This window comes from Taurulus bubalis (assembly GCF_910589615.1).
Source record: "Taurulus bubalis genome assembly, chromosome: 1".
NCBI classification, from domain to species: domain Eukaryota; kingdom Metazoa; phylum Chordata; class Actinopteri; order Perciformes; family Cottidae; genus Taurulus; species Taurulus bubalis.
Genome location: NC_136589.1, coordinates 2,137,424 through 2,156,451, shown reverse-complemented (window position 1 = coordinate 2,156,451; position 19,028 = coordinate 2,137,424). Strand labels below are relative to the sequence as shown.

At 45.1% G+C, this 19,028-nt stretch overlaps 1 protein-coding gene across 1 annotated transcript in view; it reads left to right on the top strand.

Annotated features, from left to right (window-relative positions):
* The window catches only part of neb (nebulin), a 109,993-nt gene extending 91,584 nt beyond the window's left edge, over positions 1-18,409 (top strand). The window contains exons 132-139 of the mRNA XM_079218401.1: positions 1,110-1,202; positions 2,914-3,006; positions 3,377-3,484; positions 4,197-4,383; positions 12,482-12,574; positions 12,769-12,909; positions 13,014-13,117; positions 17,574-18,409. Of these exons, the coding sequence (XP_079074527.1) occupies positions 1,110-1,202; positions 2,914-3,006; positions 3,377-3,484; positions 4,197-4,383; positions 12,482-12,574; positions 12,769-12,909; positions 13,014-13,117; positions 17,574-17,747 (993 nt within the window). The 3' untranslated portion in view covers positions 17,748-18,409. The remainder of the gene's footprint in view (positions 1-1,109; positions 1,203-2,913; positions 3,007-3,376; positions 3,485-4,196; positions 4,384-12,481; positions 12,575-12,768; positions 12,910-13,013; positions 13,118-17,573) is intronic.
* Positions 18,410-19,028: the final 619 nt, after the last annotated feature.

The following is a 19,028-nucleotide window of genomic DNA, read 5'->3' as shown; positions in this document are numbered from 1 at the left end:
CTCCATCACCTCTTTGACCTCTCATCTTCTTTGTTCTTCCTCCCCTCCATCTTTAATTCCTCCACCATCATCCTCCTCTCTTGCCGTCCCACATGTTCCGTCTCTTCTAACCACGGCTTCTGTTTCCTCCTCAAGCTCACGTTCTTCACAGCTACAAACTAAACCTGCTGCTGAATGTGTTCGACTGATGATGATGATGATGAAGAGTCGCTCTATAGGACCAATGTCTCATGTTTACATTCATTCCATTCATAGATTCTGAGATTCATGTTAAATCTCCTGTGTGTGTACGTGTTTTCAGCTCAACCCTCTGAACCCTTAGTACCTTTACTATGAGTTCTCCTCTCTGGAGCAGAACCTTCAGGACTACAGGTAGAACTAGAACACAGCTTTACTGCAGAAGAACTCGCTTATTATGACATCAATCAGAAAAAAGAAAGAAAAAAAGTTTAATTTCTTTGATTATTTATTTTTAGAAAAATCAAAAAACACTTGAATCTAAATATCCAACATTTTGGAAGTGTTGGGAAAAAATGGAGGCTTTCCTCTCCTCATCTACTCATCTCCTCTCTCCTCATCTCCTTTCTCCTCATCTCTTCTCCTCATCTCCTCTCTCCTCTCCTTTTGTCTCCTCTTCTCTCCCTTTGTCTCCTCTTCTCTCCCTTTGTCTCCTCTTCTCTCTTCTCTCCTCTCTCCTCTCTCCTCATCTCTCCTCATCTCTCCTCCTCTCCATCAGACAGAGTTTCTCCTCATGTGGTCACATGACTGTTGGTCACATGTGAATAAATCATGACGTCATAGTTTCACTGAGGAGCTCAGAGTTTAATGTTTTTACACAATCTGATTAAAGTAAACTCTTTATTTGAGGAGAGATTTTAAAACGAGACATGTAGAATAAAATGTTTTTATTAAATATCACTTTATTCTTCTTTCCGGATGATTTCTCTGCGTTTACACGATGCGTTTGATGACCGCCGCCATGTTGTTTTGGTTCAGAGGGTTTGAGTCTGAGTCTATGAAACCAGTCCTATAGGTGTGTGTGTGTGTGTGTGTGTGTGTGTGTGTGTGTATTCTATGTGTCTGACTGGCTCTGTGCTTCTGTCCTGTAGGTGTTGTATAAGGACAGCTCAGGCAAGGGAACCTCTGTGGTGTTCACCCCAGAGATGGAGCGAGCCAAACGGAACCAAGAGAACATTAGCTCGGTACTTTGAGAACCTGCAGAACATGTTCTTGTTCTACAGAACATGTTCTACTGAAGACGTGTTCTCCTCTCCCTCCCCCACGTTAACCCTTCCTAACTGGCTCTGGTTATCCTATTAATTCTCCCCACTGGTCATGTGTTTAACGCCAGCCTCTTCCTGCAGCTCCATCACCTCTTTGACCTCTTTGACCTCTCATCTTCTTTGTTCTTCCTCCCCTCCATCTTTAATTCCTCCACCATCATCCTCCTCTCTTGCCGTCCCACATGTTCCGCCTCTTCTAACCACGGCTTCTGTTTCCTCCTCAAGCTCACGTTCTTCACAGCTACAAACTAAACCTGCTGCTGAATGTGTTCGCTGGTTGTTCCAGACAGAGATCCTGATGATGATGATGATGATGATGATGAAGAGTCGCTCTATAGGACCAATGTCTCATGTTTACATTCATTCCATTCATAGATTCTGAGATTCATGTTAAATCTCCTGTGTGTGTACGTGTTTTCAGCTCAACCCTCTGAACCCTTAGTACCTTTACTATGAGTTCTCCTCTCTGGAGCAGAACCTTCAGGACTACAGGTAGAACTAGAACACAGCTTTACTGCAGAAGAACTCGCTTATTATGACATCAATCAGAAAAAAAGATAATTTTTCTTTGATTATTTATTTTACAAAAATCTAAAAGCGCTGGAATCTAAATATCTACCATCTTATCTAGTGTTCCCAGAGGCGCGGCCCCGGCTCCAGCAGCAACAACAGCGGTGTGGCTTGTTTTTGATTTAAATACGACTACAGATGTAAAAAAAAGTAACACAACCAGTATTTAACTCACCACATGCCGTAACCCTCTGTGCGAAAGGCGTCATCAGTAAATCCACCAGGAAGGTAGCTTCTAGGTTCTAGGTAGCAGCTAGAAGTTTCTAGAAGCTTTGTGCCCCACTGACCAATCACAGCGCATGTTAATGGTCACGCTGACCAATCATATACGTCCACGCCGTTTCACAAGCGCTGCACGTCAAAGAACACACCCAGCTTGTCAAACTAAAGATCTGATTTGTTGAAGTCCATGACAATCAACCACAGCGTCCTCTCTCTGTGTTCTTTAACCTGCAACGGCTTAAACTGCTTTGCTGGCCTAGAGACACGGGAGAGAAACATCTGATTGGATGAAACTCTCCTTAAAACCAGCTGCACTGCTGCAGGCTGAAGGCAGAGCAACAGAGGAAGACAGAAGCTGTGTAATGAGAAAAAAACAAGCTGATAAAAAAAAAAAAAAATTTAATAATATACAGAAAAATAATTATAATACATGTAGTGTATTTGTGAAAAACAATGACATTATAAAATAGCTATAACTTTGTGATTCTGTTTAGGCCAGCAGAGAAGACTTCCAGGCCTTGACGGCCACCACTGAGTGTTACCAATGTTGGGGAAAAATGGAAGCTCTGCTCTTCCTCCTCTCATCTTCCTCCTCTCATCTCTTAAATATCACTTTTAGTCTTCGTTCTGGATGATTTCTCTGCGTTTACACGATGTGTTTGATGACCCGTCGCCATGTTTTTTGGGGTTCAGAGGGTTTGAGTCTGAGTCTATGAAACCAGTCCTATAGGTGTGTGTGTGTGTGTGTGTGTGTGTGTGTGTGTGTGTGTGTGTGTGTGTGTGTGTGTGTGTGTGTGTATTCTATGTGTCTGACTGGCTCTGTGCTTCTGTCCTGTAGGTGTTGTATAAGGACAGTTCAGCCAAGGGAACCCCTGTGGTGTTCACCCCAGAGATGGAGCGAGCCAAACGGAACCAAGAGAACATTAGCTCGGTACTTTGAGAACCTGCAGAACATGTTCTACTGAAGATGTGTTCTCCCTCCCCCACGTTAACCCTTCCTAACTGGCTCTGGTTATCGTATTAATTCTCCCCACTAGTCATGTGTTTAAAACCTCCAGCTGTGGTGCATCATCACTGCTAACCGCTCCTCTTCCTCTTCCTCCCACTGAAGACTGGGAACGTAATCGTGTGTTTTCGTTTCATCTCCTTCTAATTCATCCGTCTGACATCCCAGTAATAACCCCTCCTCCTCCTCCCAGCTCTGTGTCCTCACTTCAGCCTCTTTGTGCCGCTAACAGCTGCTGTGAGCCGGCTTCAGGTCTGAAACTCACTGTGTGTGTGTGTGTGTGTGTGTCCACCAGGTGCTGTACTCGGACAGTTTCCGTAAGCAGGTCCAGGGCAAGGCCGCCTTCGTCCTGGACACGCCTGAGATGAGGCGCGTCAGGGAGACCCAGCGCAACATTTCAGGGGTGAGACTCCACCGTAGTTTAGTTTCTGCTGCAGTTTAGTTTACTTTTCTTCCACGTCTCTACTTTTAAAGACACGGCTGCTGTTGGTCAAGATGAGTCCGTAGATCTCAGCCTCACGTTTCTGTCTTTCTCATCTTTAAAAATCACAAATAAGCATTTGTATTCCCAATGAAGGCTCAGTAGTTTCCTCAAACGGCTGCAGGGAAAGGACGGCTGCATGTGGTTCACACTTAAAGGGACAGTGTGTGGCATTTAGTGACATCTAGTGGGGAAGTAGCAGATTGCAACCAACAATTTGACCCCTCCCCTTTCTAAGTGTGGAGGGAACTACGGTGGCCCTTTAGGCCGAGCTGCTGCTAGCGCGCTAGCTCGCAGCTAACTCTCTGCAACTGCTGCTAAATTTAGAATCAGAAATAGCCGGACAGGTCAAAGTATCACCCGAATTTTACGGTAAGTTATTTATGACTTCTATATGAATAATATATTTAGAGAGCAGCAAAGTCATCATATAAAGTCATTAATGTCTCACTGGAAACAAATCTAAATTGTCAATAAAAATAAATGAATAAATATTCCTCAATGAAGTTTATATTTAATTATAATCCGTCTTAGTCGCAGAGTAAAACATAAATAAACAAATAAAACTGTTCTAAACTAACAAAAGCACGTCATGTCCATTACATTCCCTTTATTAATGTGTGCTGACGTGCAGGTGAGGTACCACGAGGACTTTGAGAAGAGCAAAGGCAGCTTCACGGCCACCGCCTCCGACCCGACGATGGAGCGCGTGAAGAAGAACACGCAGGACTTCAGCGACATCAACTACCGCGGCATCCAGCGGCGCGTGGTGGAGATGGAGAGGAGGCGCGCCATCGAGCACGACCAGGAGACCACCACCGGTACGCGGGAGGGAGGGGTTTAAAAAAGGCTTTATTTAGAACTTAACCCTAGAACACTAACGTTAACAATAGTAACAATATCACTAACGTTGTGTATATTTCACCTACCTTTCAATAAGACACGCCTACCTTCAATAAGACACTTCTATCATCAATAAGACACGCCCACCTTCAATAAGACTCGCCCACCTTCAATAAGACACGCCTACCTTCAATTCGACACACCTACCTTCAATAAGACTCGCCCACCTTCAATAAGACACGCCTACCTTCAATAAGACACGCCCACCTTCAATAAGACTCGCCCACCTTCAATTCGACACGCCTACCTTCAATTCGACACACCTACCTTCAATAAGACACGCCCACCTTCAATAAGACACACCTACCGTCAATAAGACACACCTACCTTCAATAAGACGCGCCTACCTTCAATAAGACACACCTACCGTCAATAAGACACACCTACCTTCAATAAGACACGCCTACCTTCAATACGACACGTCTACCTTCAATAAGACACACCTACCTTCAATAAGACACACCCACCTTCAATAAGACACACCTACCTTCAATACGACACACCTACCTTCAATACGACACGCCTACCTTCAATAAGACACGCCTACCTTCAATAAGACACTCCCATCGTCAATAAGACACGCCTACCTTCAATAAGACACTTCTATCGTCAATAAGACACGCCTACTGTAGGAGTGGTTGGTAAAATAACGCGCATTTTCGTAATGTCACTTCATATCCCTTTATTGTTTAACAGAAAAATAAATGAAAACTTCTCTTGAACAGAAAAAACCTACTTTGTATCTAAATGCGTTTCAATATGTCGATATCTTAATGCCTTATCATAATGCGGTCTTCATGCGGTCTTCATACGGTCTTCATGCGGTTAAAAATAGGTTCCCCTTCCACTCTCTAAACAAAACACACCTGACTGCACTCAGGTGACATCTATCTATAACGTTGACGCCCCCTGACGTTATTGCGTCATCAAAACAGAGTGAATCAAACAGACAGGTAAAACACAAATCATATAATGGCTTCTACACTCCGGCCCTAATTGACCGGTATAGAGCAATTCATACATTTACATATAAGAAGCCTATTCTAAGAGTCCTTTGTGACAATATTCAAGATTGTCATGGTCCATGAAATTTCAAAAATATGCCAAAAAAAGTAATCCATTTAGTTCCATTTTGGGAAAAAAGTTTCAGCAAAAAGTTCAATTTAAAAGTTCTTGAGGGAAAGAGAAGAAAGAATAGAGAAAAGGTTCGCTAAAGTCCTTTCAGGGTTCAAAATAAGAAAAGGGCAAAGGGACCCGTCTCATCAGGTCATGTCTTGTAGAAGGCACAGCTTTGTGATGGGTCTTTCCAAGGTGCCATTTTGTGTCCTGATCTTGACCCGACGTACATGTCCTCTTTTATCGGGGAAGATTTCCGTGATTCTGCCCATAGGCCAGGAGTTGCGTGGTGCGCTTTCATCGATGATCAGCACTATGTCTCCATGCTTTAAATTCTTTTTGATCTTATTCCATTTCTGTCTCTCTTGTAGCAATGGAAGGTACTCTCGTGTCCAACGTTTCCAGAAGAGATCAGCTATATACTGGGTCTGTTTCCATCTTCTTCTGGAATAGGTGTCACTTTTGTCAAAGAGTCCAGGTGGAAGAGTCGGTATTCGCTTCATTAGAAGCAGGTGGTTAGGTGTCAGAGGTTCTGGATCTTTTACATCCTGAGATAATACTGTGATGGGCCGGTCATTCATGATTGCCTCTACTTCACAAAGACCTGTTTGGAGACTCTCGTCATCCAGGGTCTGTTCCCTTGTGATGGAGTAGAGGATCTTTTTGATTATCCGGATGAGCCGCTCCCATACGCCTCCATGATGAGGACTATAGGGTGGATTGAATGTCCATTTGATACCTTCAGCGTCCATCGAATGCTGGATCTTGCTGAGGTTAAGGTGGGTAAGTGCTTCTCGAAGCTCCCGTTCTGTTCCAACGAAATTTGTACCATTGTCAGAAACAATCTCCTTCACTTGGCCTTGTCTGCAGATAAATCGTCAAAGTGTAGAAAGGCAGGAGCTTGTATCCATTGAGTAGGCCATCTCCAGGTGTACGGCTCTGCATGCGAGACACGTAAACAAGGCTCCATACCTTTTCACCTTGCTGCGGCACGCTTGACTTCTATGGGACCAAAGTAGTCCAGTCCTGTATGGGTAAAAGGTGGCAAGTCAGGTGTTATCCTGTGTAGAGGTAGGTCGGACATTTTTTGTGTCATTGCTGTGCCATGCCATCTCCTGCAGAGTACACAATCCCGTGTGATCCTTCTCGCAGCTGAATTTGCTCTAAGGACCCAGTATTTTGTTCTGAGTTTTGCGATCATTTAATTTCTTCCACAATGACCCATCGAGGTGTGGGTGTGGTGTAGGAGTATCTTTGACAGGTGGTTGTCTTTGGGTAGAATGGCAGGATGTTTGGTTTCTTCCGGCATTGCCAGCTTACTCAGTCTGCCTCCAACTCTCAGGATTCCATGTTGGAGGATGGGATCTAGTCTATAGATCCTACTGTTTCTTTTTTTGGGTAAGCCCTTTTGTAGAGTGGTCACCTCATCTTGGAAGGATTGTTGTTGGACATAGGACACGAGTGATTGCTCGGCCTTGCCTAAATCCTCCACAGACAGCTGTGACCTAGCTGGGTCACTCATTTTCTTTAAGTTCAATTTTCTCAGAGTTTCTTTGATTTTTAAGAGCCAGACTGATGATCGAATCAATTTGTCCCATGATGAGAAGTGCTTAATAAAACGAGTCAGTGGATTTCTATTCTGCAGTGCACTTGTAGTGAAAGTCAGAGCCACCTTCTTGACCTCCGGGTCACCGTCGGACAGTGTGGGTGGTACCTGGATCATTGGCCAGTCTGTTTCCGGTTGCATCAGAAAGTTTGGCCCTCTCAGCCAGTGTCCTTCTTGAAGGAACTTCTCAGCTTTCATGCCTCTTGATGCACTGTCTGCGGGGTTGAGTCCAGTCTTTTTGTGGCGCCATTGGGATTTGTGTGTCAGATCCTGAATAGTGGTCACTCTGTTAGCCACGTAGGCTTGAAACCTTCTGGCGTCATTTTGGATGTATTTTAAGACGGCGGTGCTGTCGGTCCAAAACACAGAGTCTCCGAGGGTTGACTCAAGCTCTCTCCTCAGCATCCTGTCTATCCTAGCAGCGAGGACTGAACTGACACGCTCCAGCCTTGGGATTGTCACCACCTTTAAGGGTGCAACTCTTGCCTTTCCAATCACAAACACCATGTGAGTTAGTCCACTGTCACTGGTCAGTTTCAAATAGCTGACTGTCCCGTAACCTCGCTCACTGGCGTCGCAGAAGTGGTGCATCTGTGCTCTAGAAACTTCAAAATCCTAAAGGCCTAAGGCATCTCCTGACTCTTAGGCTGGAAATCAGGTTAAGATCTTTCAGCCACTCCTTCCATCTATCTGTGTAAGCAGTTGGTATTGATTCATCGCATCCATAATTTAGCTTGCACAGGTCCTGCAGTATTCCTTTCCCTGTCAACATGACCGGTGCTATGAACCCCAGAGGATCGTATACTGAGTTCAACACAGACAAAATGCTTCTGCGGGTGACTGATGGTTGTTTCGGAGTGATCGAGAAGAAGAACGTGTCTGACTCAATGTCCCATCGCATGGCAAGAGCACTTTCTATGGGCAGTTTGTCTTTGTCGAGGTCTAGATCTTTGACCTCTTTTGCTCTCTCTTCAGCCGGAACAGAGGCAAGGACTGCATGACTGTTACTGGTCCATTTGGTGAGTTTAAATCCACCTGTGGTGCATATGGATCTGAGCTCTTTCACCAGACAGATTGCTTGGGTCTCGGTTGGGACAGATTTGAGACAGTCGTCTACATAAAAGTTATGACGAATGGTGTTGAGAACTTCGGTACTACACTTTCCTTCGTTATCGTCAGCTGTCCGCTTCAGTGCGAAATTGGCACAGCTCGGGGATGAGACTGCTCCAAAGCGATGCACCGTCATCCGGTACTCTGCTAGTGGTTGGTTTGTGTCGCCGTCTGGCCACCACAGGAATCTGAGGAAGTCCACATCATCTTCAGGTATTCTTACTGGATGGAACATTCCTTCTATGTCCCCCATCATTGCTACTGGTTCCTGTCGGAATCTGAGGAGTACACCCAACAAGTTGTTCGTAAGGTCAGGACCCTGCAGCAGCTCACAATTTAGGGAAGTTCCTTGGAATGAAGAGGTACAATCAAACACCACCCGGATTGTCCCTTTTCTTTTGTGGTAAACACCATGGTGAGGAATGTACCACAGTCTTCCATCTTTCCGGTGGAGTTGTTCCTCTGGCACTCTTTCTGCATGCCCTTTTCTCAAGACCTCACTCATGAAGCCATTGTAGTCTTTCCGAAAGGCTTCATCTTTCGGGAATCTGCGGGCGAGACCTAAAACTCTTTGTTCCGCCACTTTCCTGTTATTTGGCAGGCTGATGTTATCCTGACGAAACGGAAGTCGTATTTCATAGTGGCCATCTTTCTTTTTGACTGAGCTGTTCATCACATGCAAGAATTTCTTGTCTTCAAATGAGTGTTCTTGTTTTTCATTGTAGGCCAACTCTGAAAAGTCCTGGTTGTATTGGCGTATAAGGAGCTCTTCCAGCTTGACCACTGATATCCTGTTGGACGTTATTTGTGGTCGACCATGCTCATCCATAGGTGCAGTATTGCAGAGAGGTCCATTTATAGTCCAACCTAAGCTTCTTAAGACTGCGTAGGGCCCCTCTCCTTGGCTATTGATCACTTTCAGTGGCTCCATGGCCTTTGGGACATTTGCACCGATCAATAGACCTTTCTGCCTTGATGGGCCTTAAGTGGACCTCCTTTAGATAAGACCATCCCTTTATGTCCATTTCTGTAGGAATGTTCTCTTGACTGACAGGAATGGTATTTTGCGTAAAGACTTCAGGAAGCCCTATGAAGCTGTTGCCATCCAGGCTGCATACTTCCAGTCCTCTTATCGCATGGGTTTTTACAGGCTTCTCCTGACCCATCGTTCGAAGTAAGATCTCTGTTTTCTTTCCTCTGACAGACAACTGTTCCATCAGTTTCTCCGTGACAAAGGTAGCAGTGCTTCCAGGGTCTAGAAATGCATAGGTTTCTATCAAATAGCTGCCTTTATGTACCTTCATCTTTACAGGTACCAATGCTAACTTGTAGTCTGTGGTTCTGTCCCCTGTTTGTGCTGCTGATGAGACCAGAGCAATTTGTGCCGCCGATGAAACTTTAGCAATGTATTTGCTCCTGGTGTCTGAATCCTGCTTAGCTGCTGGCTTGGTATTTCCTGGAGTGAAGTTCTCTATATGCAAGACAGTGGGGTGTTTCTTCTCACAGTAACGACACGTAAGACGTTTCTTGCATTCTTTACTCATATGACCTTTGACCAAGCAGGCAAAGCAGACTCCATTTTTCTTTAGCAGTTCGACTTTCTCCTCGTGGGGAATCTTTGTTATTCTTTCACATGTTTCCATCACATGATCTCCTTTACAGAAAGCACAAGGCTTGGCGAAAGTGTCCATGGCTGTACGTATGCTCTCTGGCCTGTCTGCCCTTTCCCGGGCATTAGTGTTCTTGTAGGTTTCTGTCTTGGGCACAACAGTCGTAGCAAAGCTTTTCTTGCTGCTAGGTCTCGTATACTGTGAGTCTCTTTTGGATATTCTCCCACTTGTGCTTCCAGCAGCGTCCTGTATATCACCGAAGACGGGATCTTGAATGATTCTGACCTGCCTTTCCATAAACAGAACAAGGTCATGGAATGTAGGTCTCTGCTGTGTTCTTTCAGTGATATCACATACAGCAGATCGCCATTTCTCTCGAAGTTTGAATGGGAGTTTGAAAACAAGTCTTTTCATGTTAGATGGTGAGTCCAGCTCTGACATGTATGCAGAGCCCTCAACTGCATTACCACAGCCTCTCAGATAGAGGGCGTAGCTATGAAGTACCTTTCCATCATCTGTACGTATTTGGTTCCAGTTCAAGGCCTTTTCGACGTATGCAGATATGACTTTGAAATCATCGCCAAAGTGATATTTAAGTAGGCGCTTTGCTTCCTCGTAACCAGTTGTGGCGTTCATGTGAAAGCAGCTTTGAACTAGTTCCTTTGGCTGTCCAACAGTATACTGTTCCAGAAAGTACAGTCGATCCTCATTGCTTTTGGTTTTGTCCTCGATGTTGTGCTTAAAAGTGTCTTAAGTATGGTTCCTATCCGTGCAAACTCCAGTTGTGCTAGGCTTCCTTCCGTTTTGTCAGATGCATTCATTTGTCCTTCCCTTTCTTTTCCAGATTCTGATGCTTCATCACCTTCAAAAGCATCTAGAGCCTTTAGCCTTGCATCCGCCTCAGCAATATTTGCTTCCAAGTCCAGGGATTCCATTTTTCTCAGCTGATGCTTTTCTGTTTCCAGTTCATGTTTCTTTTTAAGAACTTCAGCTCTGGCCTGCAGAGCAGCTTTGTCTGCAGCTACTTTCATGCTACTTTCAACACTGCAGCTACACTGCAGCTACTGCAGCTACTTTCAACACTGACACCACGGATGAGGATTTGGAACTTTTGGAACCTTTAGAACTCCTTGAGCCAGTCTGTGAGACGCTGTCCCCAGCCTCCACAAGAGTCTGTGGGTCAGGCTGAGATTTTATCCATTGATCCACCTCAGACACAAACACATCATAATCAGCCATTTTGGGCTCTAACCAGTCCAGATTTTCATTCATTCTCACATCCTCAGGCAGCAATAACTGAACGGAATCATGAGACCCTTTAAATTCATCCAGCAGTCTTAGAAATTCATTTGCAGCTTTATTCACATTGTCAACATCAGCACCCTCTTTCATCATTGTCTTTATTTCATTCATTTTCCGTGTGCAGTGTGAGAGTTTCCCTCTACGTGTTGCGCTGAGTGATTTAAACGTCTTTCTTTGTCGCGCTGCGTCCAACTCAGTCATACTGGCTTCAGTGACTCCCGAATCAATTCCTTCCGCCATTATTTCAGCTTTCGTTCTCAGCCTTTAATATTCGTTTGTACGGGTTTTTTCCAAGTAAGTCCGACAGTTTTTGTTCGAATATTCGTTAGTATTTCGGTTACTTCTTTATTTATTTATATTCTTTCATGCGCACGGCCGTGCTTTGTTTCTGCTTTGTTTCCGTGCAGCGATATTGATCCGCGGTGTCCTGCCGCCTATAGGTTCTTTGACTTCGTAATTTATAGGCAGTTTATGGATTAATTTGTCTGCTCATCAAACACTTCTTTCATTTCCTCTGTGTTCATGTTTGGTCGTAACCAGGTTCAGAAACAGCGCATCCGCGCGTTACTCACGGTACGGTGAAATCTGATTCTGGCTGCAGTCCAGCTCAATCCAAACCACAGTGACTCCGGGCTCCTTCACTCATTTCCGTTGACTGGCGTTCTTTCTGGCGTTCAGATGGTCTATTTTTAACTTATTGTAGGAGCGGTCGGTAAAATAACGCTTCAATAATAACGTCAGTGAGCAGCATAAAGCTACACAAGGACCCACACAACTTCAGATTTTTTTGAACTATGAACACTGACGACTGCAATGAGGACAACAACTCCCATGATGCCGCGCTGCGTCACCACGTCACCCAAAAACGTATCACATGATGTGCTTTATTGAAAATAATCCAAAATTGTTGGAGAAACGGTTTAATTTTATTGATAAAAGCACATTTATAAAAATCTGCATTTTTTTATTCCAGAGAAATTATAAAACTTTCTACGCAATGAAATGGTTTCTTAATCGTTTTAATCTTTATTGCTTTTTGTCTTTCAAACACAATAACTCGTCTACATTTTATTTTCTTGTACAAAAAGAGCCGTTTGTGGAAAGATTATTCTAAAAATAAAAGACAGAGGAGTCTTTGAGGACCCAGAAAACTCCGTCAGTGTTTTCAAATGACCATCTTTGTTTCCAAAGATCCTCACGGAGGAGATCATAATCCATAATCACATTATAGATCATAATCCATGAGAGGAACCAACGTGTTTGTGTCCTCAGATCTGCGTGTTTGGCGCACAAACCCCGGCTCGGTGTTCGACTACGACCCGGCTGAGGACAACATCCAGTCCAGGAGCCTGCACATGATGTCAGGTGAGAGGCTGTGCATGAACAAGTACTAATAATACATGTGAGGAGGTACTCAAATTAATGCTCATTCATTCATAGAAATAGAAAGAAACTCCACGTTTAGCATCTATATGCCAAATAAACCAGTTCTCCCACCGTGTGAAACCAGTTGTCCCATCGCACCGTGTTAAACCAGTGTTCCCACCGTGTGAAACCAGTTCAGGCCCAGCGCCGCAGTAAGGAACATTCCCGCTCCACCAGCGCTCTGAGCGGCGTGGCGGACGAGAAGTCTGAAGTCTCTCAGGACGCCGACCAGCACCTGTCTCTCTACAGCAACGGCTTCATGGCCTCCTCCACCAGTACGTCATGTTAATATGTGTTATTATAGTGTATTATTATGTTGTGTATTATTATGGTATGTATTATTATGTTACAGTATATTATATGTAGTATGTGCTCTCAGGTTACCAGCACGCTAAGACTGTGGAGCTGCAGCAGAGGTCGTCCTCAGTGGCCACGCAGCAGACCACCGTGTCCTCAGTCCCCTCACACCCCTCTACCACCGGGGTTAGTGACACACACACACACAACACCTACTCAACACCTACACACTTACACACCTACGCACCTACACACCTACACACCAACACATCTACACACCTCAACACCTACACACCTACACACCAACACATCTACACACCTCAACACCTACACACCTACACACCAACACATCTACACACCTCAACACCTACACACCAACACACCTCAACACATCTACACACCTCAACACCTACACACCTCAACACCTATACACCTACACACCAACACATCTACACACCTCAACACATCTACACACCAATACATCTACACACCTCAACACCTACACACCTCAACACTTACACACCAACACATCTACACACCTCAACACCTACACACCAACACACCAACACATCTACACACCTACACACCTACACACCTACACACCTCAACACCTACACATCTACACACCTCAACACCTACACACCAACACACCTCAACACCTACACACCTCAACACCTACACATCGACACACCTCAACACCTACACACCAACACACCTCAACACCTACACACCTCAACACCTACACACCTCAACACCTACACACCAACACATCTACACACCTAAACACATCTACACACCTCAACACATCTACACACCAATACATCTACACACCTCAACACCTACACACCTCAACACCTACACACCAACACATCTACACACCTCAACACCTACACACCAACACACCAACACATCTACACACCTACACACCTCAACACCTACACACCTCAACACCTACACACCAACACATCTACACACACCAACACACCTCAACACCTACACACCAACACACCTACACACCTCAACACCTACACACCAACACACCTCAACACCTACACACCTCAACACCTACACACCTACACACCAACACACCTACACACCTCAACACCTACACACCTCAACACCAACACACCAACACACCTCAACACCTACACACCTCAACACCTACACACCAACACACCAACACATCTACACACCTCAACACCTACACACCAACACATCAACACATCTACACACCTACACACCTCAACACCTCAACACCTACACACCTACACACCTCAACACCTACACATCTACACACCTCAACACCTACACACCAACACACCTCAACACCTACACACCTTAACACCTACACATCGACACACCTCAACACCAACACACCTCAACACCTACACACCTCAACACCTACACACCTCAACACCTACACACCAACACATCTACACACCTAAACACATCTACACACCTCAACACATCTACACACCAATACATCTACACACCTCAACACCTACACACCTCAACACCTACACACCAACACATCTACACACCTCAACACCTACACACCAACACATCTACACACCTACACACCTCAACACCTACACACCTCAACACCTACACACCAACACATCTACACACACCAACACACCTCAACACCTACACACCAACACACCTACACACCTCAACACCTACACACCAACACACCTCAACACCTACACACCTCAACACCTACACACCTACACACCAACACACCTACACACCTCAACACCTACACACCTCAACACCAACACACCTCAACACCTACACACCTCAACACCTACACACCAACACACCTACACACCTCAACACCTACACACCTCAACACCTACACACCAACACACCAACACATCTACACACCTCAACACCTATACACCTCAACACATACACACCTCAACACCTACACACCTCAACACCTACACACCAACACATCTACACACCTCAACACCTACACACCTCAACACCTACACACCTACACACCAACACACCTACACACCAACACACCTACACACCTCAACACCTACACACCTCAACACCTACACACCTCAACACCTACACATCTACACACCTCAACACCTACACACCAACACACCTCAACACCTACACACCTCAACACCTACACACCAACACATCTACACACCTCAACACCTACACACCTACACACCAACACATCTACACACCTCAACACCTACACACCTACACACCAACACATCTACACACCTCAACACCTACACACCAACACACCTCAACACATCTACACACCTCAACACCTACACACCTCAACACCTATACACCTACACACCAACACATCTACACACCTCAACACATCTACACACCAATACATCTACACACCTCAACACCTACACACCTACACACCTCAACACTTACACACCAACACATCTACACACCTCAACACCTACACACCAACACACCAACACATCTACACACCTACACACCTACACACCTACACACCTCAACACCTACACATCTACACACCTCAACACCTACACACCAACACACCTCAACACCTACACACCTCAACACCTACACATCGACACACCTCAACACCAACACACCTCAACACCTACACACCTCAACACCTACACACCTCAACACCTACACACCAACACATCTACACACCTAAACACATCTACACACCTCAACACATCTACACACCAATACATCTACACACCTCAACACCTACACACCTCAACACCTACACACCAACACATCTACACACCTCAACACCTACACACCAACACATCTACACACCTACACACCTCAACACCTACACACCTCAACACCTACACACCAACACATCTACACACACCAACACACCTCAACACCTACACACCAACACACCTACACACCTCAACACCTACACACCAACACACCTCAACACCTACACACCTCAACACCTACACACCTACACACCAACACACCTACACACCTCAACACCAACACACCTCAACACCTACACACCTCAACACCTACACACCAACACACCTACACACCTCAACACCTACACACCTCAACACCTACACACCAACACACCAACACATCTACACACCTCAACACCTATACACCTCAACACATACACACCTCAACACCTACACACCTCAACACCTACACACCAACACATCTACACACCTCAACACCTACACACCTCAACACCTACACACCTACACACCAACACACCTACACACCTCAACACCTACACACCTCAACACCTACACACCTCAACACCTACACATCTACACACCTCAACACCTACACACCAACACACCTCAACACCTACACACCTCAACACCTACACACCAACACATCTACACACCTCAACACATCTACACACCTCAACACATCTACACACCAATACATCTACACACCTCAACACCTACACACCTCAACACCTACACACCAACACATCTACACACCTCAACACCTACACACCAACACACCAACACATCTACACACCTACACACCTCAACACCTACACACCTCAACACCTACACACCAACAAACCAACACATCTACACACACCAACACACCTCAACACCTACACACCAACACACCTACACACCTCAACACCTACACACCAACACACCAACACACCTCAACACCTACACACCTCAACACCTACACACCTACACACCAACACACCTACACACCTCAACACCTACACACCTCAACACCAACACACCTCAACACCTACACACCTCAACACCTACACACCAACACACCAACACATCTACACACCTCAACACCTATACACCTCAACACCTACACACATACACACCTCAACACCTACACACCTCAACACCTACACACCAACACATCTACACACCTCAACACCTACACACCTCAACACCTACACACCAACACACCTCAACACCTACACACCAACACACCTACACACCTCAACACCTACACACCTCAACACCTACACATCTACACACCTCAACACCTACACACCTCAACACCTACACACCAACACACCTACACACCTCAACACCTACACATCTACACACCTCAACACCTACACACCTCAACACCTACACACCTACACACCAACACACCTCAACACCTACACACCTCAACACCTACACACCTCAACACCTACACACCTCAACACCTACACACCAACACACCTACACACCTCAACACCTACACACCAACACATCTACACACCTCAACACCTACACACCTCAACACCTACACACCTACACACCTACACACCAACACACCAACACACCTCAACACCTACACACCTCAACACCTACACACCAACACACCTACACACCTCAACACCTACACACCAACACATCTACACACCTCAACACCTACACACCTCAACACCTACACACCTACACACCTCAACACCTACACACCTCAACACCTACACACCAACACACCTACACACCTCAACACCTACACACCTCAACACCTACACACCAACACATCTACACACCTCAACACCTACACACCTCAACACCTACACATCTACACACCTCAACATCTACACACCAACACACCTACACACCTCAACACCTACACACCTCAACACCTACACACCTACACCCCCACACACCTGACCATCTCCTCTTGCGCTCCACAGAAAACCGTGCGCGCCATTTACGACTACGGCGCGGCCGACAGCGACGAGGTTTCCTTCAAGGACGGCGACGTCATCGTGAACGTTCAGGCCATCGACGAGGGCTGGATGTACGGCACCGTGCAGCGCAGCGGCAAGACCGGCATGCTGCCCGCCAACTACGTGGAGGCGGTGTAGAGAGGAGGAGGAGGAGGAGGAAGAGGGCGACGCCCACCAAAGAGGAGAAGGAGGAGGAGGAGGAAGAGGGCGACGCCCACCAAAGAGGAGAAGGAGAAGAAGGTGACGCCCACAATGTAGGAGAGAAGGAGAAAAAGAGGAAGAAGAAGAAGAAGAAGAAGAAGGCGACGCCCACCACGGAGGAGGAGGAGGAGAAGAAGGCGACGTCCACAATGTAAGAGAGAAGAAGAAGAAGAGAAGGCGACGCCCACCACAGGGAGAGGAGAAGAAGGCGACGCCCACCACAGGGAGAGGAGAAGAAGGCGACGCCCACCACGGGGAGAGGCGTGCATCTGTCACCGTTAAACTTTTGATCAAACAAAATGACATTTAAGAGACGACCTCAACACCAATACTTTGTATATTTAAAATAATGAGAATAATATATAAGAAAACATCCTTTTCTCTAATAGTTCCAGTTATGTCTTTAATGGGAATTCTATGGAGAAAAAGAAAAGACGTAGGAGGAGTCAGCCTCGTCTCCTCCACGATGAAGACGAAGACGAAGAGTCCAGCCCCAGTCTTCCCTCCTTTTAAACTGACGGCCGGCCACAAGTAGAATGTGTGTTTTTGTTTTCCTCCCATTATTGATCAGTAGCCAATAAAGCACACGAGCTCCTGCAGCGTTCTGACTCCTCCCTCTTCCTCCTCCTCTTCCTCAGCTCAATGGTTCTGACGCTTCTTAAACCAGTTAGACGGTTTGAAGCCAATAAATATTATTAAGAGTTTTATGAAAACAAAACAATGAGCTGCAACATTAAATCAATCACCAATATTTTTGGATAATTATTTAATCAGTTTGGCTTTTTTTTATGAAAATAAAATTAATAATTCCTGATTCCAACTTTTTTTCTGTTACCTTCACAACGGCAGGGTTAAATCTGCACATTCATTCATTAAATATATTAAAAAAATGTCTTAAAAATGATATATATATATGTTAAAAAAATATCTTACAAAATGTCTATATATATAAAAAAAAAAATGATATATATAATTTAATATAAGAAAATATATACACATTAAAACATTTTGTATATATAAAAAAATGAAAATATACACCTATACATTACACCTGTATATAAAATAAATTATATATATATAAAAGAATATTTAAAAAATATATATTTATTCAACTCCTTTTCCTTTGAATCTAAATAAAATAAAGATAAAATAAAAACCTCCCAAACAGGAAACAGACTGAATAACAACAAACGTAAAGATGAGAACAAAAGCGACGTC